At 34.2% G+C, this 22,076-nt stretch overlaps 1 protein-coding gene across 2 annotated transcripts; it reads right to left on the bottom strand.

Annotated features, from left to right (window-relative positions):
* Nucleotides 1-7,556: 7,556 nt before the first annotated feature.
* On the bottom strand, nucleotides 7,557-8,332 carry LOC108776483 (uncharacterized). 2 transcript variants are annotated; one of them, XM_018543105.1, is made up of 3 exons: nucleotides 8,241-8,332; nucleotides 7,736-8,036; nucleotides 7,557-7,596 (listed from the first exon to the last, which is right to left on the bottom strand). In XM_018543105.1, the coding sequence occupies exons 1-3, from the start codon at nucleotides 8,266-8,268 to the stop codon at nucleotides 7,587-7,589; spliced, it is 339 nt and encodes a 112-aa protein (XP_018398607.1). In that variant the 5' UTR covers nucleotides 8,269-8,332; the 3' UTR covers nucleotides 7,557-7,586. The 2 variants fall into 2 exon arrangements, with proteins under 2 accessions (XP_018398607.1, XP_018398606.1); XM_018543104.1 differs by having other exon boundaries at nucleotides 7,558-7,596; nucleotides 7,746-8,036.
* Between the last annotated feature and the right edge of the window lie 13,744 nt (nucleotides 8,333-22,076).

Raw genomic sequence — 22,076 nt, forward strand, 5'->3', positions numbered from 1 at the left:
CCTACCCCTTTGATACGAAGGGTACAATCGAAGAGCGCTTTAGGCCAAAGACGTAGTATTACGTAATTCGAAAGGTCCGCTCGCGCACACTGCGTGCTAGCAACATCTAAGTGATGTACGATCCAACGAAACGTGCATGAAGGACACTGTATCACAGGTCCGATGATATATCCCCTTCAACACAACCTCGAAACTCCTCGGCAAGCATACAACGGCTCTCTCCCCGGCTCTCCTGACTGCTGTACAGCCAATGTCGCTCGATTACACACATCGTCGATCCGCCTGGAGGCTCCTCAAGTTACCTGATGTGTTATACACGCGCGTCTGTGATACTCCGTGCGCGGCCGAACAAGTCTGACGTCTGACTATTGCACGCAGGATATCTGGCGCGCATAAAATGCCGTTATGTAAATTCTCACACGCCCGGAGAACGAGGCTCGCAAAAGTAGCGAAATGTATTCTCACATATATAATGTCCGAGAACGAGGCGCTACTATATATTATATATGTATCCTAAGTATATATTATATATTGTATGTGGCAATCTGTACAGCCATGAGATATTTGCATTAATTTAATTCATATTTGCATTTGCACTCGACCAGTCGTGATTTAGAGGGTTTTGTCTGGCAGAAACCGCCATCGATTATCAAGACAGCTTGGGTGCATTATATGTCAGGATTTGCTAATTGAAAGACAAGATAATATACGCATAGAATAAATAAAACTATAGAGAAAGAATTGAAAAAACTAAAAAGAAGCACTAATTTATTCAAATGTATCAATACTTGGTCTCGAAATATTGCAAAATCGTTTTTTCACATTTTCCGCAATTTCTATGCAAACCGGCGGACGATAATCGATGGCTCAATTTCGTCTCTACCTTCCGTCAGACCGAAGACAATGGCTATCCGTTTTTCCGACAAATTTTTCCCACTACCCTCTCGTGTCGCTGCGCTTTGGCGTGTCCTCCGGCTCGGTGATCGCTACGCGGTAAAAATTTATCGTGGAAAATTGAAGTGCCACGGAATAATTGCTCGATCAGAAGCGATCGAGATTCCAGATAGCAAGCCCCAAACGATCAAGCCACGCGATAGAGCCCAACCCCGATTATTGCGTGCTGTTCTGTGCCCTCTAGATCGAAGAACTCACGAAACTGCAACCGACCTTGTCGATTACAATATTTTGCCAAACTTTGATTTTTAGCCCTCAACCGCTATCGATTGTTTCCAATAATAATTTAATATTATATACGTTATCATCAAGCATGTGTTTCATGAAGCTTTTACTTTTTGAGTTTTTATTTTTGATAAATAATATGCATTTCAGACAATTTAAAAGAACATTCTTTTACTTGGACATACTCTTGTCGCAGTTATCTTGACTGATATCTAATTTCAAACTAATGAAACGTTTATTACGATTGAAATTAAACTTTCACTTATATGAAAAATGAAATGTCATTCCATTCTAAGTAGCAGTATTTTTACTATCAATTGGAATTTTTACTTGTTTATGAAATTTTATTCTATAACATTAAGAAAGTAAAGTGACATTAAATTTCGTGCGACGAAATTTCTTATATATAATACGTATCATGAGACATAATATTTTAATACATATGATACATATGAAAATATCAATATATTCTTGTAATAAAAAAATCATTCGAGTTACCGATCGTTGTCTAGTACTCGCGGTGGCGTATAAAAAGTAAGAAAAGTATAAGTGCGTAAAATGATGATAGAATGACATTCACATTACAATTATAGAGTATAAGAAGTAAATATCAAATTATTAAAGCGTTATTCAATTATAAGTTACAATTTAAAGACAATAAAAGTAATGTCAAAGCTATAAAGATAAGAAAGAGTTAAACTAGATAAATTCGCTTTTTGTTTTTATAATTTGTAAATTAAATTTTAATTATAACAATAAAGTAAGCTTTTTAAGCTCACGTTCCATTTTTTATATCGTTGGCAATTAAAAATTATCGGAAAAATTATTACAACTCAGCTTCATTGCTTTTCAACGTTCACCAACGTTCTCACGTCAGCTGACTTATTATTATGAGTTATTAAATTTTTAGGATCATGCTGAGCTTCGATATGGTTTGATGACGTATCTACATTTATATAAGAATCATAAGACTTTATACTATGAATTATTCTACACATATAACATACATAATAAATGTCGCGATAAGCACGGTGTAATTAGCCGATATTAGAAAATTTTTATGATACCAGATATAAGTAATTGATGTAAATTGTCATAAAATTTTCCTCTTCTTTATTATTTTATTTTCTCCTTTCCCTTTTTGTTCGACTTCGTTGAAGAAAATTCGAAATAATTTCTCTTTGTAGGCAGAACAAATTTAATCAAAAATTCTTTCTCTCCTTTATATAGCAATTTTTTTCAGCTCTTTGAAAGATGACGTTCTTTGAAATCTTCAAATCTACAAATACAATTTTTTCGCACGAATATTTTAATGTAATGTCTCCAAGAATGTGCGAGCAGACGTCGGTAACTATGTCGCCAACGACAAACACCGTAACACAAAGTCATTTTGGCACACGCGATCCCAAAGTTTCCATTACGATACTTCCACGCGGAGCGTGTAGGAAGTCGCCGGGACGAGCAATTCTCGTGCCTACAAGCCACCATGTCAATCATTCGCCTTTACGAGTGCGAGTTATTCGATTCATGGAAAAGAAACATTAGCGTCGTGCTCTCTGCAAATTTGCTTCTGACCCCGAAGCGATCTGACGATTTTCTAACTATAAATTGTTGTCTTTATTGTTTCCAATTACATAATGAAGTAATAAAGGTAGCATAAAATTTTAATGTTACGATATATCGCGGCGCGGCCTTCAAATCGATCGTCAATATATGGTATTTTTCAGTCCATTTTTCCAAGTATGAACTGAATACCGACAAGGTCCAGTACCAATTTTTAGTAGTCAGTACCTATGTGTTTTACTGGATACTAGTACAAATGATATACCTCAGGAATTCTAGAATAATAGCGACTTAAAATTGTTAGAGATGCGTATTCTTTTTATAAGTGCTTTTTATAAGTGCTTTTCTGCACGTTGCCAGAGTTAAATCATCCTTTGAAAAAAATCAGTTTTTCTGTTTCTGAGTGAATCGTTTGAATCGTCAAAAATGTAAAAAAATGTTCTAAATAAAAGGATTGAAGGATTTCAAGAGTATATTTATATCAACAATAAAAAATATTTATAAATTTTTTTATAAATAGAAAGTTTTTTATTTTTAAAAATTATAAACTTCTCAAAAATAAAAACACATTTGAAAAATTAAAACTTTATTTAAAAAAGTTTTTTTATCAGTATTATAAAATACAATTAAAAAACCATTCAACTTTTATTTAAAACATTTTTCTTATATCTGATTGTTTATATAAAATTCACTCAGAAAGGAAAAGTCATTTTTCAAAGAATGATTTTAACATACAAGAGAGCACTTACTAAAAAAATACGTGTTTCTTATTTTTGCCTGTATTTTAATACAAAGCTTATTAAAATTAGAGGAAAATACTTGATTATGTTCCCTTGTTAATTAAATATTCAATATAGATTTTCGAAGTATGTTCGTTAAAAAGATCTTTTACGATTGAGGAAAGATTTGTAAAAGAAAGAAAAAACTATTCGTTTTCTTCGATCACCGAACTTAAACGCGGTTCGTGCTCCGGGATCGAGAAATGGGATCGGACCGAAGTCTTAGGAGCGAACTATCGGTATCAACGCGACGATAGCAGAACAATGGGGCGAGAGAAAAGTGGTAGTTGAGTGATCTTTCGGCATCAGTCAGAAACGATTTTACCGCGGCAGATTTCGTTCGTAGTGACGGCTCGTAGTTAGTCGTAGGGCAAGCCAGACAAATGTTCAGTCACCCCCTTAAAGGAGGCAACGTGAAATGCGACGTGCGAGGTACCGTAAGTAAGAATAAGTGAAGCCAACCAAGTCGAGTTGGTGACCGCATTCCCTCGAATCCTTCTCAACAATACCGATGCCGAGGAACGGGATTAATATGTAAAATTCACTTCTACCGCTACATTTATCATTGCATGGCGTATTACGATGTTATGGATCGAATTAAGTCGTCAGCTGCGTTTGCCCCCGTAAATGGTTGTCATTTTTTAGTAGATGCATGTAATCACATAGAATCGCGAGTCGAGCGCGCGATTTGGAACAAAGGATGGAGCATGACGTAAAACGCAAAAATAATTTCTGAGCGTTACAAATGTAGTATAGCTTGAAGATAAAATTTTGAATATTTTTATCCTACATCTATATGCGATGTATATATACAAATATATATATATAATATATATATATATATATATGTGTGTATAAAATATAAAATAGTGTTTTTCCGACACGGTTCCTTCCTTCCCTTTCTCCTCAGTAAACTCCCTGTTTCTCTTTGTATTTGTCAAAGCTACGAACGCCATTCTATGGAAAATTTGTAGTTGCTACTCGAAATCGGGTAAAGCAGGCATCCGTGTGATTCGGGAATAAGGATTTTATTGGATTCCGTCACCCATGTACCTTTTATTAGCTCTCTATAAAACGATCACGGTGGCCCTCTTTGAGAATCTAACGTACATACAGATGCGCATAAATGTATGTACGTATGAGTTGCAAGCATATAAATATATCAAACCATCTGACTTTTTCCTGTTGATTCTAAATGCTGAAACGATGCGGGTTTACTGGACTGTTTAATTCGACGACAGAAAAAGGAACTTTGATACCTTTTTTGCATAAGTAGACCGTAAATCGCTCTCATACGATATGTCTAAAAGGAATGTAAATTACAAAAAGATTTAAAGACAAGAACATAAGTATCACGTATGATAATGTAATATTTTATGTTGTGAAGTTGTGAATAACTATTAGGTTTTAATGCGTTGTGTGTGTGGATAAGAATTAATTATTCATACTTTTATATCATAATTTAAAAACATCTTATACATAATAAAGAAATTATTACTCCTTTATTTCAAAAGGTGACACAACTTAAAAAATTAAATTTACCAGAAAAGAGGAAAAACTACATTTTAACTAGACAGAAAATTATCAACTATAATCAAATAATAGTAACAAAACGAATATATTCTTACTCAAACGTCATTTATGTCATTTTCGTTTTGCAATTCTTAAGAAAACTACCCTTTTTGAATTGTAATGATTTATGAAGTTAAGTTAGTTCGCTTTTAATAATGACTGATAGGGTTTACCTTACCCATTCATAATATATTCAAAAATAGTTTTCTAAGTTGTGTTATTTTTTAAAAATATAAAAAACGATTATTTATTCAATTAGATAATCAATTAATTTCTAATCCACGATACTAGCTATTTAGCAATATAACGGTATTCTAATAGCTAATTTCACGCTGGTTGACCAAACTCTTTTCAAAAAACGGAAGCGCCCATGGCGCAATCGATCAAGCTATAATGACCAACAAAACTGTAACGAAACATTTTAAGCCGATTTCTTGGTAATATACTTATAACAAAATAAAATACTATTATGGTATCCAAAATTCTAAATCAATTACTTGAAAAAAAGGAAATTTTGCGCGAGGGGCGAAATGCTTATGTATCATCATTTTAAGGAATGATTATTAACAAATAATTCTTCTTCCATCTATGAAAATTTTCTGTCATAATTATATTCAAAAGCGTGGGTTATCGTAACAAGTGCGACCGAGAATTTCAATATAGAAAATACTTGGGACGATTTCACTGATGAATCGATTTCTGAACAATATTTTTTTCATGCACGTCATGCCAAGTAACGTGCGTTATTATCGTAACATATCGTGCGCGACACTCTTTATTTACGCGTGCGGTGTGCATCGCGTACCGCGTACCGGATTGTCGGACGCGGACGATCTTTCGCGTTTATCTCGCGTGAAACAATGCTCGCTTCGAGAGAGGAATTAATTGGAACGTTTGAAAACATCACTGCGACGAGCCGGTGTTACAAAAGCAACAGTTTGTGCGGCCGAGCAATAAATATTGTACTCCCCGCTTCTTATTCACTCTCACGAATATTACATCAATTTGATTAAAAAAAAAAAAGAAAGAAAAAAAATAGTAAAAAAAAACTCCATATCTTCGATATAACTGCTTCCACGGCAGAAGAGGGCGCGTTTCTGGTCATGAATCGGACAACTATCGATATGAATGCGGGGAAAAGAGGGTGAGAAAAAAACCGCAACCAGCTTGCAGTCGATGGGCAAGATACAAGGCAATATCGATTGAATATTAGGATCTGCAGGGCCGGCGTGTACACATTAGCCTCTTTGACTTGCTAAATAGGTTAATTTGAATGTTTAAATTCCGGCTTGGTGCAACTCAATTTGCGAGAGGATTCCGCGTCTGGTTAATTCCTTTCCTTCGTCCCGCGAGCCACCTCGCATCTCTCCTTCTCTACAGCTCCTCTTGCTTCATCTTCTCCTGCATTGCCCAACACCAAAGTCACTCTCGAAGCTGGACTGTTAATTTCCAGCGCATTTCGAGCGTTGCACGCACGCACGCACGCACGCACACACACACACACACACACACACACACACACACACACACACACACACCTCTATTTCTCCCCTCAGACTCTCACATGGTTCCCCCCTTAATTGGAGAGTATTATTTGCACTCCGCTAAGTCTGATCTTTTACGCATCGCGACTTTCCAATTGCCAGACCTGCCGGACGCGACAAAAAGGAAGTTGGAATGCAAATGGAGATTCGGATCGCGTTCGTCGCTTAACATAATTCGTGGCTAACACAGCAGTGAGACCGAGAAAATAGCGGAAACTGCAGTGGAAATAATGAAACCGCAGTACGCCGTAAATTTACAACTATCGAACTAATACTTCGTCGGACTGCAATTAAATTTTTAAGCGCAGTTTCCAGTAATAATGGTATATCATCCGCGCGATTACGTGCACATTGATAAATCTTCGTTCAACACTCATCCAAAAATAACTACGTTAAATGATATTCTAATATATTATTACATACGTAATAATTGAGTTATTCCACCTTTCGGTGAACTTCAACTTACTGTCTTACTCTCTTGCTCTCTTATGCTCTTACTCTTTTGTTTATCCAATAGGTAAATTATACGCATATCTTATCCGAAGATAAAACGATCAGTCCTAAGTGATATCCACTACGTTAAATGTTACCCTAACGTTAAATATTATATTACAAGCCATTAAATAAAATCCTGATTACAAAAAACACAACATTCACTAAACATGTATAACGCACACTGTAACGGACACTTTGAAAAATATATTTAATAGTTTTACGTTAATTCTACAATACATCCAAGACAGTACATTCAAAATAAACCGTTGAGGATAATTGGATGGTAAAAGTACCAGAATATATATGTACATTTTTCATATATTAATAGAAACAATTTAAACTTTCGCAAAATTATTGTTCAAATTTCTCTAGTGATTGTATGTCGATCTTTTCGATTACGATTCACGGAAGCACAGAACAATATCCCCTCTTTCAGCACGCTCCATCTCTTAATTTATAATAATCTACGTAAAAATTATAGCTATTAATAAAACATAACTTTTCAAAATTTAATGTCCTAATATCAGGTTGAATATTATAATTTTCAGATTATAAAGTTTAAAATATGAAAAGTAGTAGTGTGAGTTATAACTTTTCAAATACCTATACTTACTCGGTCTAGATGCAATTAAAACATACTTCTTTATGTCATTCTCTTTAACTGCTACCATTCGGTATTTCGTGCAACGATTGTAACATAGCATATAACAGATGCTTGGAAACGTGCGTTCATTAAAATCGCGATTCCTGGCGCAAATTGTTAGATTACCATCATTATCACTGTCCTCTTTGTACATGGCCTGAGTAGTCGTCGTCTCCACTCCTAAACCGATAACTCTTTCCTCGTCACAGTGCTCGCAATTGCATGCGGCTGCATTTTCGAAAGCCATCACGAAAGTAATCACTGTGACATACAGCAATCATTACAACGAATTTCTTTTTGTCATAAGATTTCTTATGGAATTTTTTATTATTATAGTTACACTGTTATTCAATTATTTTTACGTATATACAATATTTATACACAAGAGCTCTTTATCTTTACGTATTTGTGTGTGAAAAATTGGTAAAATATATTTCGTTTATTCTAAAGTCTATGTATACGTACGCAATGCAATTACGATATACGATTGCATGTCCAATATCTAAGTCGAGAAATGAGATAGTGCGGTATATAAAATGTCTGATTTGTCGAGCTGCAAAGTGTAATCGAAACTGAAGCTTGTTAACACTATACGATAACGTTCGTATGTCATTGCAGTGCCGTAGTAGAAAACTTTGTTCTATGCAAAATCATAGAATACTGTTATCAAGATGTGTGTACATGCATGTATTCTATAGTATAGACTGTACAGTACACTTTATCACAGAAATGTTCCTGGAAACGTTCTGAGGACGTTCTTTAGAGATCTATGCTATGAAATAATCATGTATATGTTTTAACGACAAACGCATTTATTTTTTCTATGAAAATTCAAGATATAATTATGCAAAGGATTATATTGCTGTAAAATTAATAGTGTATTAAGCACACGGAAGCATTTCTTGATAAATATAAGAATGCTTACAGCTCTTTCTCTTTAATGATTGACTCGGGAACCATAAGTGATGAGTACATAACTGTTGATATATTTGAAACATCGACATACTAACCTCTGATCTTCGCGGAAAATAATTCAGTATGTATGTGTGTACATGTATATAGATACAAGCATTACTGTACTGACGTGACAATACGAAGGCAATGATTATACCGTTTGACAAAAAATGCACAAGAACGTAATCATTTTTCGTTTTTGGATGCTAAATACAATTTCATATATTGCTTTATCGCATCAAATACAATTTAAGAAAAATTTGTAAAGTTGCAATAAAGATTTTAGCGTAATTTGACATTTCATAACTATATATATATATATGTATATATTGTGACCGTACTTTTGGGGAAACGGCACAACCTCGTCACTTCATCCGCTGCTCCTTTTACGCGATAGCTCAAAAGATGGACACAATAATGTAATTAGCAAAAGTGCGGTTCTTCCTGAAATTTTATATGCTACGATATTCGAGCCGTACTAATTTTCGTTGGGCGCCAGGCACGAGAGAGCGTGCCACTCTTCGCACTAAATATTAAGATGTTACGCTCGGACAAAGAAATTACAGAGCAACGGAATTCGCGACGGACAGGCTCAGCTAGCTCAGCCAACAAAATTGGAGAAAAATAATACAACAATCGCACAAAGAGAATATCAATTAAATAATACAATAATCGCAAAAATGAAATAAAATTAAATAATAATGTCGCACATTCGCTTGTGCGCTCGCCCGCTGACCCTGAAGGACCCAGGATCTCGCGTTATGCCGTTTTTCTGGGTGACTGACAAAATGTCACGTCACAATATATAATATTCAAATTAGGCTTGTATAAAAAATGAATTATTTGAATAACAAATTTTTATGAAAATTCCGTGAAACGCTTGTTTCTTACTTTTTAATATAAATCGTTTGTTTTATAAAAGAAGCCGATTGTATATCGCGATTTATGTTCACAACGCTCTTAAGTTAACCCTTTTATGTTAATTACTCACGAGTGGTAATACGCAGGGTAAATGGACCCGCACGAGTCGAATGAGACAGGTGGCCCTAAGCTTTTTCCTCTCTCGAAAAAAAAAAAAGAATAATGAATGTTAAAGCTTCCCTATTCCCGTGAGATAACTTTTAAATTGTCTGCGCAGTATTAACTGTAAATATTCGCTTTGTAGAATTAATCAGGATCTAAATAAACTAGGGCATATTTATCTCAAAACAAAAATCAGCATAAAAATAACATATATTGATAAATATCTAGTGTAATATTTATCTTGGAATTTTTGCAATTGGATAACAATATGTTTTCAATTGATTGAAATACTTTTTGCGAATTGAACAGATATAGAAATAGAAATATAATTCAACACAAATTGAGAGCGATCGCGGAAGAGGCGACTGACGAACGTTTACAATTCAAAGGATCTGTATGTAGGTATGTAAGTAATCTTTTAAGTACAAGCATATACCACTTGGATACCGCCTGCTGACACCTTAAATCTTGAAAGTTTATTGCCATGACAATAACCGTCAGCTGGCATAGCTAACAATTATATAATATCCTGACTTATGGACTAATTTGCATTTTAATCTGACCACCTATTGTTGCTCGCCATTGTCGGCGGAATGCGCAGTTGTCTGCTTAAGATGGCAAAGTTCGAGAGGTTGAAACGAGGTCGTCGTCAATTTGTAAAACAATGAACGCTAGAAAATAATATATAGATGTAGCAGACATGCGATATATAACTATCCATTCAAAGATTAATCTCGTAACGTATCTAAAAATTAATTAATTAAAAGATGCATTACCTTTTCCCCCCTTTTCTGCATATATTTAAAAAAAAACAATCAATGATATATTCATTCCGATCGCACACTTGAAACCCTCTCTGGAATATAAAAATTTAAACAAAGAGAAAACAAAGTGGTAAACACTAGAAAATATTCCAATTTATGAATGCCGGGGTTCATATTTTTCTTTTCTTTTTTCTGTCTTTTTCCTGTTCTTTCTCGCAATTGGCTCATGATTCTATTAAAGACGCGTCCAAACCAGATCCATTTGCCAATTCGCCTGTCGCATGTCTGCGCAAACGACCTATCCGATTGCTAATTGATAATCATTTACACCGATGCGATATTTCAACTTTTTAATCCAGCATACATATGCGACAGCCAATACCCATCACAAAACCAACTTTTCAATTAACGGCCATAATCCATCTTTTTTCGAGAAAGAAAAGATTTATTTGTACGATAATTTTAATCTACAGTAATATAATTTAATTTAAAAAAAAAATGTTTTTTTCTCTTTAAATACGTGCGTTTACGAATTGTGAAAAATGTATACATATTATCGCGATCATCGGTTTGAAGACTAGTTTAGAAACGATATTCGTAGTATCCAAGTGACGGGCAACGCAGAAGATTAAACGAGAGTAGAGGGCGACGAAAAATTGTCAATCAATGCAACCCATCCAGACTTGATTACAGCTCTGCAATCGCACTTATAGTTGATTTTGAATCTCAAAATCGCCCTACCGATTTTTTTTATGTCATAGTCACGAGTATTGGGCGAGCATCGGTTGTAAAATATTGTCCGCCGTTTCATCCTTCCGTGCGCTGAAGTCTTTTATTATTTTATCTGCGTGCGTTGTTCCTTTAATTGCATTATCGTGTACCATCTCGTACTACCAAAAAAATATGGAACGCAAAGTAAATTTAGACATTCAGGATATTTTAAATTCGATTTACATGACGTCCCATAATTGGGAGAGCGAGGGGAGGAGACAGTGATTCCAAATAAAAAAAATATCGAGAATGTCGAATAAAATTCTTCCTACAATACTTCCCCTATGTTTGAGAATATCGATTTTGTAAATTTCAAAATATTAATAACAGGATTTTCTTTCCCTTTTGTTATCATATTTCAATCAATTTGTTAAATTGAGGATTAAATAAAATTGCATTCCTATTGTGAGACGCGGTATCGTGTGCGTGTGGATTTATGCGTATATATATATGCGTTTACAACAGGCGTTCACCACTACACACGTCAAAAGTGAAAGCCCTATCTGTTATTTTTGTCATCCAATTCGCACTGCTAGCTAGAATCTCTCTTCATTTTGTTGTATTCACGTTTTCATCTACCTCGTGCTTGTCCAGCGTGGCGCAAAGCAGATGAACCGAGTCGCGGTTCAATCAAAACCAATATGTCGCACTCTCATGCGAATACATACCGCGATTTCTGCGAAAAACATGTTTGTACGTGTTTAAATGTGTATAAAGTGTCTGAAATTTCCATGAGCAAATGTGTCATTTCGAAAGCCAGCACGTATGGGGGTTTCTCGCACAAGATTTTATGTATTTTCTAACGGAGAAGAAAATCCTTACGTACGATGAAGATCAGCAAACTTCCGTAACTTAAAACTCAGATCTTCTGCATACAATATATAAACGGTTACGTAATATATTACGGTAACGCAAATATTCTGCAGACATTACAATTAATCCTTTAGGACAAGCATTGCAAATTTGCAATGTTCATTTTAAAATTAAATTCGAAATCTATGCGAATAGTTAAACTTAAGAACTGAAAATGGAAATGCATGTAGCATTGAACACTGAAATGTAGCACTTTTACCTATTAAAAAGGCACTGATATACATACATATATATATACTATACATACATATATAAACAAAAAATGCTTTGAACTTTGAATGATAAAGTCGTAAGGTTACATCTGATTCCCGGTTCTACTATTAGAGAATTAAAAGATTAAGCGGCGATGATAATATTAGTTTTGTACCACAATTTCTCCTCGGCCTTGCTGCGCGTGGTGCATTCGTAGTATACTATATGGTTAAAGTATAAGTATATTATAAACGCGCGCAACAACATATGGCCAGTCATACATCATACTTCGATAAGAGATAAGAGCTATAACTTTTCGCGGCGTTGCACATTGAAGTGCGCGCAGCCAAGCGAGTTTCCGCTGAATTGGAGAGATTAGTAGAAATCGATTGCGATAAATTTTATTTCTGGCGATGCGCGCGAGTTACGTGTCATGCCAAACGAGAGAAACGGTCCGGATAAAAAACAGCATACGATTGACAGTTTAACGTGCCATCATCGGGGTGATCCGATGTCGGGGAAAAGTTATTATTAATCATGGCTTTAAAAAGTGAGTTGCGAGCAGAGCGCGTGGTCGTGCGATTGGCTGAATGCGTTCTATAACATAACCGGCTGCACAGAAACGCGCACCCTACTTAAACTAGAAGTGTTATATGTGCTTTTGCTATTCTACCTTCTGCGACGACGTGTACTAATAATAGCCAACTATCTACTTAATATAATAGTTGCACATGAACAGCTAAGCTATCGAAAGCACTTCTATATATAATGTATGCATACATATATCCATACGACATGACATCTGTTGTCTAATATGCGTCATCTACAATATACGGAGTAACAAGAGTAAAATATTAACCCAATCGCAGACGATTATTCTCCTTACATTCTACTATGATTGGTCAATTTCTTACTCTATGTATTGTGGACAACGCATAAGATACATACATTTGTGATTATGATAGAATAAGATTTTGCAGAAGTACAGCAAATACGTGAATGAAATCGATTGCGCGCAGTGTGTGCGTGCGTGCATGCGTGTGAAAGGGTATCACTTCTTCTCTTTACACCAATAGATGATATACGTATGTAGCTGGGATTTACCTATCTGTTATGAGATATATTTTTACATTTACAAAAGAAAAAGTTGATTAACTATTTTCTCTAACTGCCGCACAGATTTTTATAATAGGTTTGCTAATGCAATATCATTATTTTGTGCAGTATTTTATTTTGTGATTAAAATAAGTCTTTCACAAAATAAGTGTAAATTAGTATATGACTTGGAATTTAATGTTTTTCAAAATTTAGTGTAAATGTTTAACTTGTGTGCGTTAAAGAACACGTAGCGTGTGGATAATATACATATAAATAAATAGTTTATATTCTACTCCTTTTCAAATAAAATAAGACTTATTATATTGAGACAAATGCAACACATATAAATTGAAGTTCACATATTCTTACATTTAGTAAGTTTTTATCTGATATTACATATGTACATGATTCTATAACGTCATTTTAACTCTTGTAGTGTAGCGCGCTAGGTACAAGACTAGCGGCAATATGCGGAACGAAGAATCTCGAATCCGAGTTCTAGCCGGACTGTTTTTCGTCGTCGAAATGTTAGATACAGACATTCTTCAAACTTTTTTCCACAAGAATAGAATAAAAGATACTTTCCAGATCTCGGTGTTCACGTTGAATGAAGAATATTTTTGTCTAACTTTCGTCTTTTTATTAAAAAAAATTAATGAAATATTATCAAGAATATTTTATTCTAGAGTTTAGAATCTTCTATTTAAGGAGAAAATATTCTTCTCTGAAGAATAAATATGATTAACTTTATATCGATCTTATTACTCTAGATCGAGGAGTAATATAAAATTGAATACGAAAAACAAGATTCACATAAATATATCCAACTGGATAGGAGAAACTGGGGCTCATCGACACATGTTTAGCATTAAAATTTTTTAATAATTAATTAATACGATTAAAATATTTTAATATGATAGAGAGACGTTTCTACATGTATAATATTATTAAATCTTATGCCCTTTTTATCTACAACTGCAAATTGATTAACGAACCGATTGTGGATATGCGTTTCTAATGTCCACATGGAAACTCTGATGGTAACACTATTGAAAATTCAAGCCAATTGAATTTTCGGACTCTCGAACAATCACAACGAGGCGCGCTTGGAACCCCCAATCCCAGAGTTAAATTAAGTAAAAGTTAAATGGAGTAATCTCCGATGGGAACCTTATAAAGAGAGAGAATAAAAAAGTAATAATAGCACAAAAGGTCATTCATCGAATTTAGCTCGTCGTGGGTCGCTTCTGTGACAATAAGAATCTGCTCAGGTCACAAATCCCACGCGTGTGCGACTTGATTCATTATGGCTACAATGTAAAAATTCACACAAGCGATATATAATTGAACGAATATGATACCAGGGCATCCTCGTAGCTTCATTCATGAATCGCCCTCGCACGTAAGTACAATAATAAGGAGGTGCTTCTATAATATATTCATAAATGTGACGTGTAGGAAGAACTCGCGTCAGTCGGAAATCAAGATCCAACTCAACAGATCGGAACAAAATGAAAATTATCAGAAAGAGGAAACTGACGACATCCGCAAAGCAACAGCTGCTGTGCCGTCGCGTTTCGTCGGATTCGTTTCAGTTCGTTGCCGCGCGCACATTGTGTAATCCGTTAAAAAAATAATGAGGCCTTCTACTCTGTGCATTTTTCATTTAGCACGAAAAAAGAAAACACCCCGTTTAGCGTGTGTTACACGTTTACACGCACATCGTGCCGTTATGCAAACACGTTTTAATAGTTAACTCGTATAATCCGCGTATCGGGAAGCAGATATTAATGGCCCGCGATATTCCTACCCAGGATAATACCGTTGCATGCTGATGAGTAACGTTCATTACGAGAGCATTACCACGGGATAACCTGTGTGCAAGGGTACAGACTAATCCTAGATTGATAAGTAGAATCCTGTGCGCACCGCCACCGCGCCGTGTATTCACGACCGGTGAATCTTGCGAACTCGACGTTTCTCTACCGGATACGTAAGATCATTTCCGTAAATACACGTATAAGACAACGTCTATCATATCAAGGGTAACGAGTTAATCTAGCGACTAAAGTTAAATTTATGGATAACTTATTTTTACATAAGCATTCGCTGGAATATTTTATATTTCTCTTTATAGATTTCTACAGAATACAGGGAAAGAGTGAATGAATCAAAGAATAAGATTCCTCCTGAGGTTAAAAATATTCCTCACACTCGATTGTAAATTTTTCATAAAGCTTGCTGTCTGACACACGATAATATTTATAAAAAGAGAGAAAATTAAAGATTCAAGCGTTATTTCTTAATTGCCTTTCAATATAATTACTGCCGGAAATTTTTGCCGGAACATTGGAAAGACAACACCGAAAATAATTTACGGTTACCTTAAACTATAACTAGGCTAAATCGCTATCGCAGAAAATTGATCTGAAATATTATTATTTATATTGACATCTAATCGTGACAAAGATATATGTATTGCATATATTTTCATAAATGTTTTAATATTTATATATTTATTCAATAAATTATATTTGCATGAAAGTTGTATTTAAAACATACTATTTTTATTAAAAAATACATTTTTATATTATTCAATTTATTTATTTGTTATTATTTTTATTGTTATAATATTAAAGTGAAATTAAAAAAAATAAAATATAAATAACTTGTGAAAGCTATTGATTTTTCAATACCAACTAGTCATACGAGGAAAGTCACATGGAGACATTTGTTCAAAATAATGAAAACTAACATATTTAGCCAATTTGACAGAAAGCCAATAAAATTCCATAAGATTGATGCAAAATCCTATCGTTCCACAATGCAATCTGTATTTTTTTTTAGAATTTTTATTATTTTGAAAATATGTGTAATACAGCCCGAACTTGTTAATTTGTTACACAATCCAGCTAAGTAAAAAATGCGACGACGGTAAACGGTGTTTATAGAGAGCGCCTAAAACGAGAGTACTCGAATAAATTATGTGCGTACGGCACAGAGCTGCCGTAACTTAGGCGTGCGGTACTGATTATAAGGAATACGGAGCCGTCTCTACTGGGACGCGTATTCTATACTACGTAAGAACGTAATGCGACGTAGGAAACTATCCCAGAGGCGTTCGTGTCTTCGTTCTTTTTTCTTCTTTTTGACAAATATAAATTATCATCTCCACAAAGGAATGAGATACTATTTTTCTATTATATCACGTACAAATGTCGCATATTTGCGCATGGTAATTTTTAAGCGAACGACAATAGCGTTTCAAAGTATTACCACGGTGACTAATTTACCCCGAAAAAAGGGAATAAGCGTTGGCCGTTGTAGTGTGTTCTTTAGAAAAATTTGCACTTACGATGCGTCCAAGCGCTTCCTTAACTCACTCCCCCGATTTGAACTCTTCAAAGAACATCAAAGCGGACTCCAGTGTTTCTCTGAAGTTGCCACAACACACACTAGTCCGCTCATCGCATTACGTAAAACTCACGCGGAACTACTCCACGGAGTTCTTCCTGCAATCGAACCTTTTCTCCCTACGAGCGCCTCCACTCGAATGAGTTTTCAAATCTCTTTTATGCGTCGCGCAAAAATCCACGATTACCGCGGCTGGATCTACGCGGATCGCAAAGCCGTAATTACGCCGGTCGAACGGAATGCTCGCCATTGCGCCGACAGTTATTTGCAATTCGTTCCATCTACTTAAGCGATCGTGTATATCCAAAAGAAGGAGTATGGAAAGAGAGCAAGGATGGGAGATAGACAGAAAAAGAGAAAGAGAGAGACTCAATGAGTCCGAACTCAACTCCGGGGTTCAGAGAAGTTCATCGACGCTAATTCGCCGATGAACGGGCGAGTCTCATGTGCTGCCAGCTTGGCTTGCCTCGGTGACTTTGTAAAATCAATACCCCGTGGGTTTCCTGCTATAGAAGTCTCGTTAAGCTCGATAATATCGGGGCTTTGAATACTAATTCTGTATGCCATGTTAGCCCACGGATAAATGAAACGCTTGTTTTCGCGCGGTGTTATTTACGAATATTACCGATAGTACCAAAGTGGCGATCGTGCGTTCCATTTTTTGTCCGCGTTATCTAAGATTAATGGAGAGAGGGGACGAGAACCGTGCAAAATCTATGATTAATTGACTACTATTTCGTTATATCGCTTATGTGTTTGTCCTTATTCTTTCGCCGTGGTTAATTGAGATTAGCGACGATATTCAAAGAGGCGTGATATCAGAGAGATTTATTATATGATCGTGTTATTTTTTTTAATTTCAGTTACGTGGAGTTTCAATTTTTCTTTATATTATTGTTACGTTCTATAATAAGTATATATTGCGATATGAAAATTATACTTGTAATATTAATGCCCATTTATAATCATTATTTGAACTTCATCATAATAGGTGAAATAAGTACAAATTTTCAAATTCGTACCATTTAAAAGTTATTTTTTAATATATTTTCTATTTGATACTAATTTATACGTAAATGAATAATAAAAACTGCAGTTTGTTATAGATCTCTATTACATGTAAGGGATTGATAAACTAAGCAAAAAAGTTCATTAGAGATATATTTGTTTTTGCTTTATTTGGAAAGAAAAATTATTACACAAAGATAGTTGTGAACATCAATACTAAATACAACAATATTAAATTGCTTATTAATTTAATTTGTAATATTATTACTCTAGTTCTGTTAGAATTGCAATTTAAGTTTGAAAATAGATTTGCAGAAAAAGACAAACACATAGTTGCTTCATTCTCGCACTGTCTCTGAAGTATTATTGTCACTGAAATCGTACATGAAAAACAATTCCGTTTTCTCTTGAAAACCTTGTTTACATTTTTACTTTTTTCCTATTTGGTCAGTTACTATTTTTACTTCCTATTTTGTCATCAGAAGTCAACCAGTAAATTACTCCTGTAACAATATGCCGCGTACGTATTCTAGCATTGAATACGCTGATCTGATTTTCGTGTATCTGTTTCTGCAACGGTAATGCTACACAGGCGGTGCGAGAGTATGCGCGCTAATTTTCAGACAGAAGAGTGCCGGATCAACGAGTCAATACGTTGACCAGATCAGTGTTCGACTACAACACGAGCTGTCCGTACAAGATGCGATGCTTACTACAAAAGGTTAATATTTTGAACAATACTGACATTGTATAGTATAAGGCATAAGCAATTTAATATCAAAACAAATATTATATAAGCAAGTGACAACGTGAATAAATAAGTGTGAATGAATAAGTAATAAATAAATACACTGAACAAAATTTTGGTCCAAAAAATGATCGATAATCAATATCAAACTTAATGTTCAGCTTAACGAAGTTAATTTATTAATACAATAACAAGAATTATTAATATAATTAAATATTTATTCTTGCAATGAATTCTAGAAATTAGTTTTATAATCTAAATTATTATAAAAGTTCATTGAACGAATTTTCATTATTAATTCAATAAACATTGTATTTATGTACAGTTTAGTATACAAAAATAAAAAATACGTTTTGTTTTTGCGATTTTCTCCAAAACGAAGTAAAACGAGTATATATATCTCTAAAAGATCTTTTTTTTTCTTAATTTATCGATTCTTTACACTACACCTACCCAAAATTTTGACGTTTAAATTTGCGACATATTAAAGGAACCGATTTGTTGGTTAATATGATCAGATATTTGAGACCTAATGAAGCGATAAATTTCAGAATTGGAGTTTTAATTATCCGCTCGCGATTAAAATTTAAATAGGATCTTTTCAATATCATACATATACGAATAAATAGCGAAGAAAATAAGAAGAAAATTAAGCAAATAAATAAACCAATTTGTACATTACCTTAAACACCACTTGGTCAAAATTGATCACATAACACGTTCTTTCCATCATATTTTTTCTTTTTCCTTTGGACCAGATTGAACTTTCGTCGTATTTGGTTGAAGTTTGATCACATTCTATAACAAAAAATCGATAAAAGAAAACCTCTTGTTTGGCTCATTATTACCGACAGACAACATTACGTTCGATTCACTCACATACATACATAGGAGAGTATATTCATGAAATATCATATAAAATATCTTTCCCTTAGACCTTTTTTCTACAAAAATGCCACATTCCGTATATAATATATCTCGATAACAGAAAAATGTTATTAATGTCTCGAGTACACATTAAAGGCCGATTGTTTCATCTTTTGGTAAAGTTTATCTATTAGTAAGAAGCAAGATTACAAAATCACGTGCGAGAATTGCCAGATTTACATAACAGGTAAAATTTACCGAAAGATGGAACAATCGGATCCAAGAATCGATTGCTACCTTTCCACGACACAAGGAACTGTGCGAATTATACGAAATAGTGACCGAACCCCCTAAGTCCGACGCGACGGATGCGGAACCGACACCGAAATCGTTGCGAATACAACTTGATTCTTCGAGTAACGTTTAACACGCGTTTAACACGTCGACGAAGCCTTCATAACAACAATACTCTGTGGAAAACACTCTAGGAGTGTGTATCACTCGGCTGATAGACGAGACGCGAGGCACTTCACTTTCTGGGGCGACAGTGCCCGTATCCTCGTGCGTTAATCGTGGTTAATTCAGCTTATCGTCCTGCTAGACGCTAGTTTTACGAGACGAACCGATAAACGTGGCGAGAATTGAGCACGTATTGCAACGATTTCGTTACCATAGCGCACCCCAAATTAGTACAAGTTTCGAGTCGACCCCGAAGAAATTTTAGAAAAAATTCGCACCATCCTTTGCACGTGTCATGGAGACAGCTACAAGAGAGATGTCAAATGACACACGAATAAATAAAGAAAATTCGTTCAATTTTACTCCTGAAAAATGTTCTCAATATCTAGAGTATCACATATTAAATAGATAATTTTGCTGCACCATCATTAAAATAATTTTGTAGGAATCATAATACATGTACATACTTTCAGATATCTGTGCATCTAGATAAATTTTTAGATTCTTCAGCAAAATTGTTTTTCTTGTGCACGATGATCCTATTTAATTTTGTATAAATATTTGGGAATAAGATTAAATCAATAAATGCGTATCTTATTTAGGATTTGCTGTATTAAAATGTAATTCTTTATTTTTATGTCACACATGTGTGTTCATTATGTCTTGTATCAATTCAAATCCAATAATATCCTATATTAATTTTTAAAAAATTCTGTTAAAGACTTTGTACTTTAAAATTTACAATATTTGATTTGTATATAAAATTTATTTTTTATTTCTTCATTATTTATTTAATCAACTTTAATTTGAAAACTAAATATTTCAACAATTTTTTCTGATTCTCTCTCCCATGAAACTTATATTTATTAAAATTCCACTTTAAGTATAAAAATCTCTTTTTATATTTATTTTCTATAAAGAAAGGAAACTTTGTTTGATATTCTCTTTTAAATTTAATAATTTAATCATTTATAATATGTGTGAAACAAATAATAATTCAATAAAATTAATAATATACCAATAAAATTAATCTTTATTAATCCAAATTCAAAGTCCTTATTTTATTTATTTTAATATATATTTATAATTAAGTGGCCATTTTTTAAACTCTTTTTCATTTTCTGTCTTTGTGTATACTGAGTAATAATTAAAGTAATAATTAAAGAAGCGTTATATTTATTTCTATAATGTAATACTTGTTACCTCATTAGTAATAAAGTTTTATTTATCACTCACCGACTGATGCGTTGGAGTGGATTTTTCAGCATTGTATCTACGATGGTTCTGTAACATACAAACATAAGATCCAAATTAAAAATGTTCAAAATAATTCAATAAATTAAAAAATAATCTATGCACATTGAATATTTTAATAATTTTTCAATTACATATTCTCACTCTTGGCGTGTCGCGCGTTGTGTTCATGCATTTTCCATATTTTGAGCATCAGATATATCTAACTAGCAATCATGTAATCTTTTCTCTACAGCGGAAATGCGAAAGTGAAAATTTGTTTTTTTACCGTTTCAGTAATTTCACCGAATCAGTTCTGTTGTCGTGCTCTACTCTACGGTGGCAATACATTTTATATGGATAAAACTACCGAAACGGTCAAAAAACCGTATCGTGACTTCGTGACTGTGATCGTGTGATCACAGTGTGAACGAGCTCTTACGCGAACAAATTATTACGTACAGTATACAAATACCGAATCTTTAGTTGCGTAATAAATATCGAAAAATGATTAAGTAAAAGTTTACATAAGTTTTAATTACCACATTTGATTGCGCTGCCACTCTGCGTTATCCCCAATCCGCCGCGTTCCGCGAATGAAACGTGAATGCGATCGAAAAATAGGAAAGTGGCGTCGTTTTCCGCACGCGGCCAACTTCACACGTAATAAGAAGCGACGCGACCATCATTTATTTGTTTTGATTTTCGACCAAACGAGTAAATAAAATGTTCGAGAGTTCGAAAGCGATTGTTCTTAAAATATTTCTCGCATCGCATGTCAAAAAATATTAATAATTTAATAATTATATTAGTTACCTCGTTGGTAAATAATTCCAACAACCCTTTCACGCCGTTTCTCGTTGTTTTGTTCTCAGCAAAGATTAGGATATTTCTGGA

The sequence above is a fragment of the Cyphomyrmex costatus genome, unplaced genomic scaffold (assembly GCF_001594065.2).
Source record: "Cyphomyrmex costatus isolate MS0001 unplaced genomic scaffold, Ccosl1.0 scaffold36, whole genome shotgun sequence".
Classification (NCBI taxonomy): domain Eukaryota; kingdom Metazoa; phylum Arthropoda; class Insecta; order Hymenoptera; family Formicidae; genus Cyphomyrmex; species Cyphomyrmex costatus.

Coding starts and splice junctions, on each gene's coding strand:
- LOC108776483 (XM_018543104.1), bottom strand. CDS start 8,268: ATGCAATCGTATATCGTAATTGCATTGC. Junction 8,037..8,240: donor GTATATCGTAATTGCATTGC/GTACGTATACAT, acceptor TGTATGTCACAG/TGATTACTTTCGTGATGGCT. Junction 7,597..7,745: donor TTTAATTGCATCTAGACCGA/GTAAGTATAGGT, acceptor ATTTTTACGTAG/ATTATTATAAATTAAGAGAT.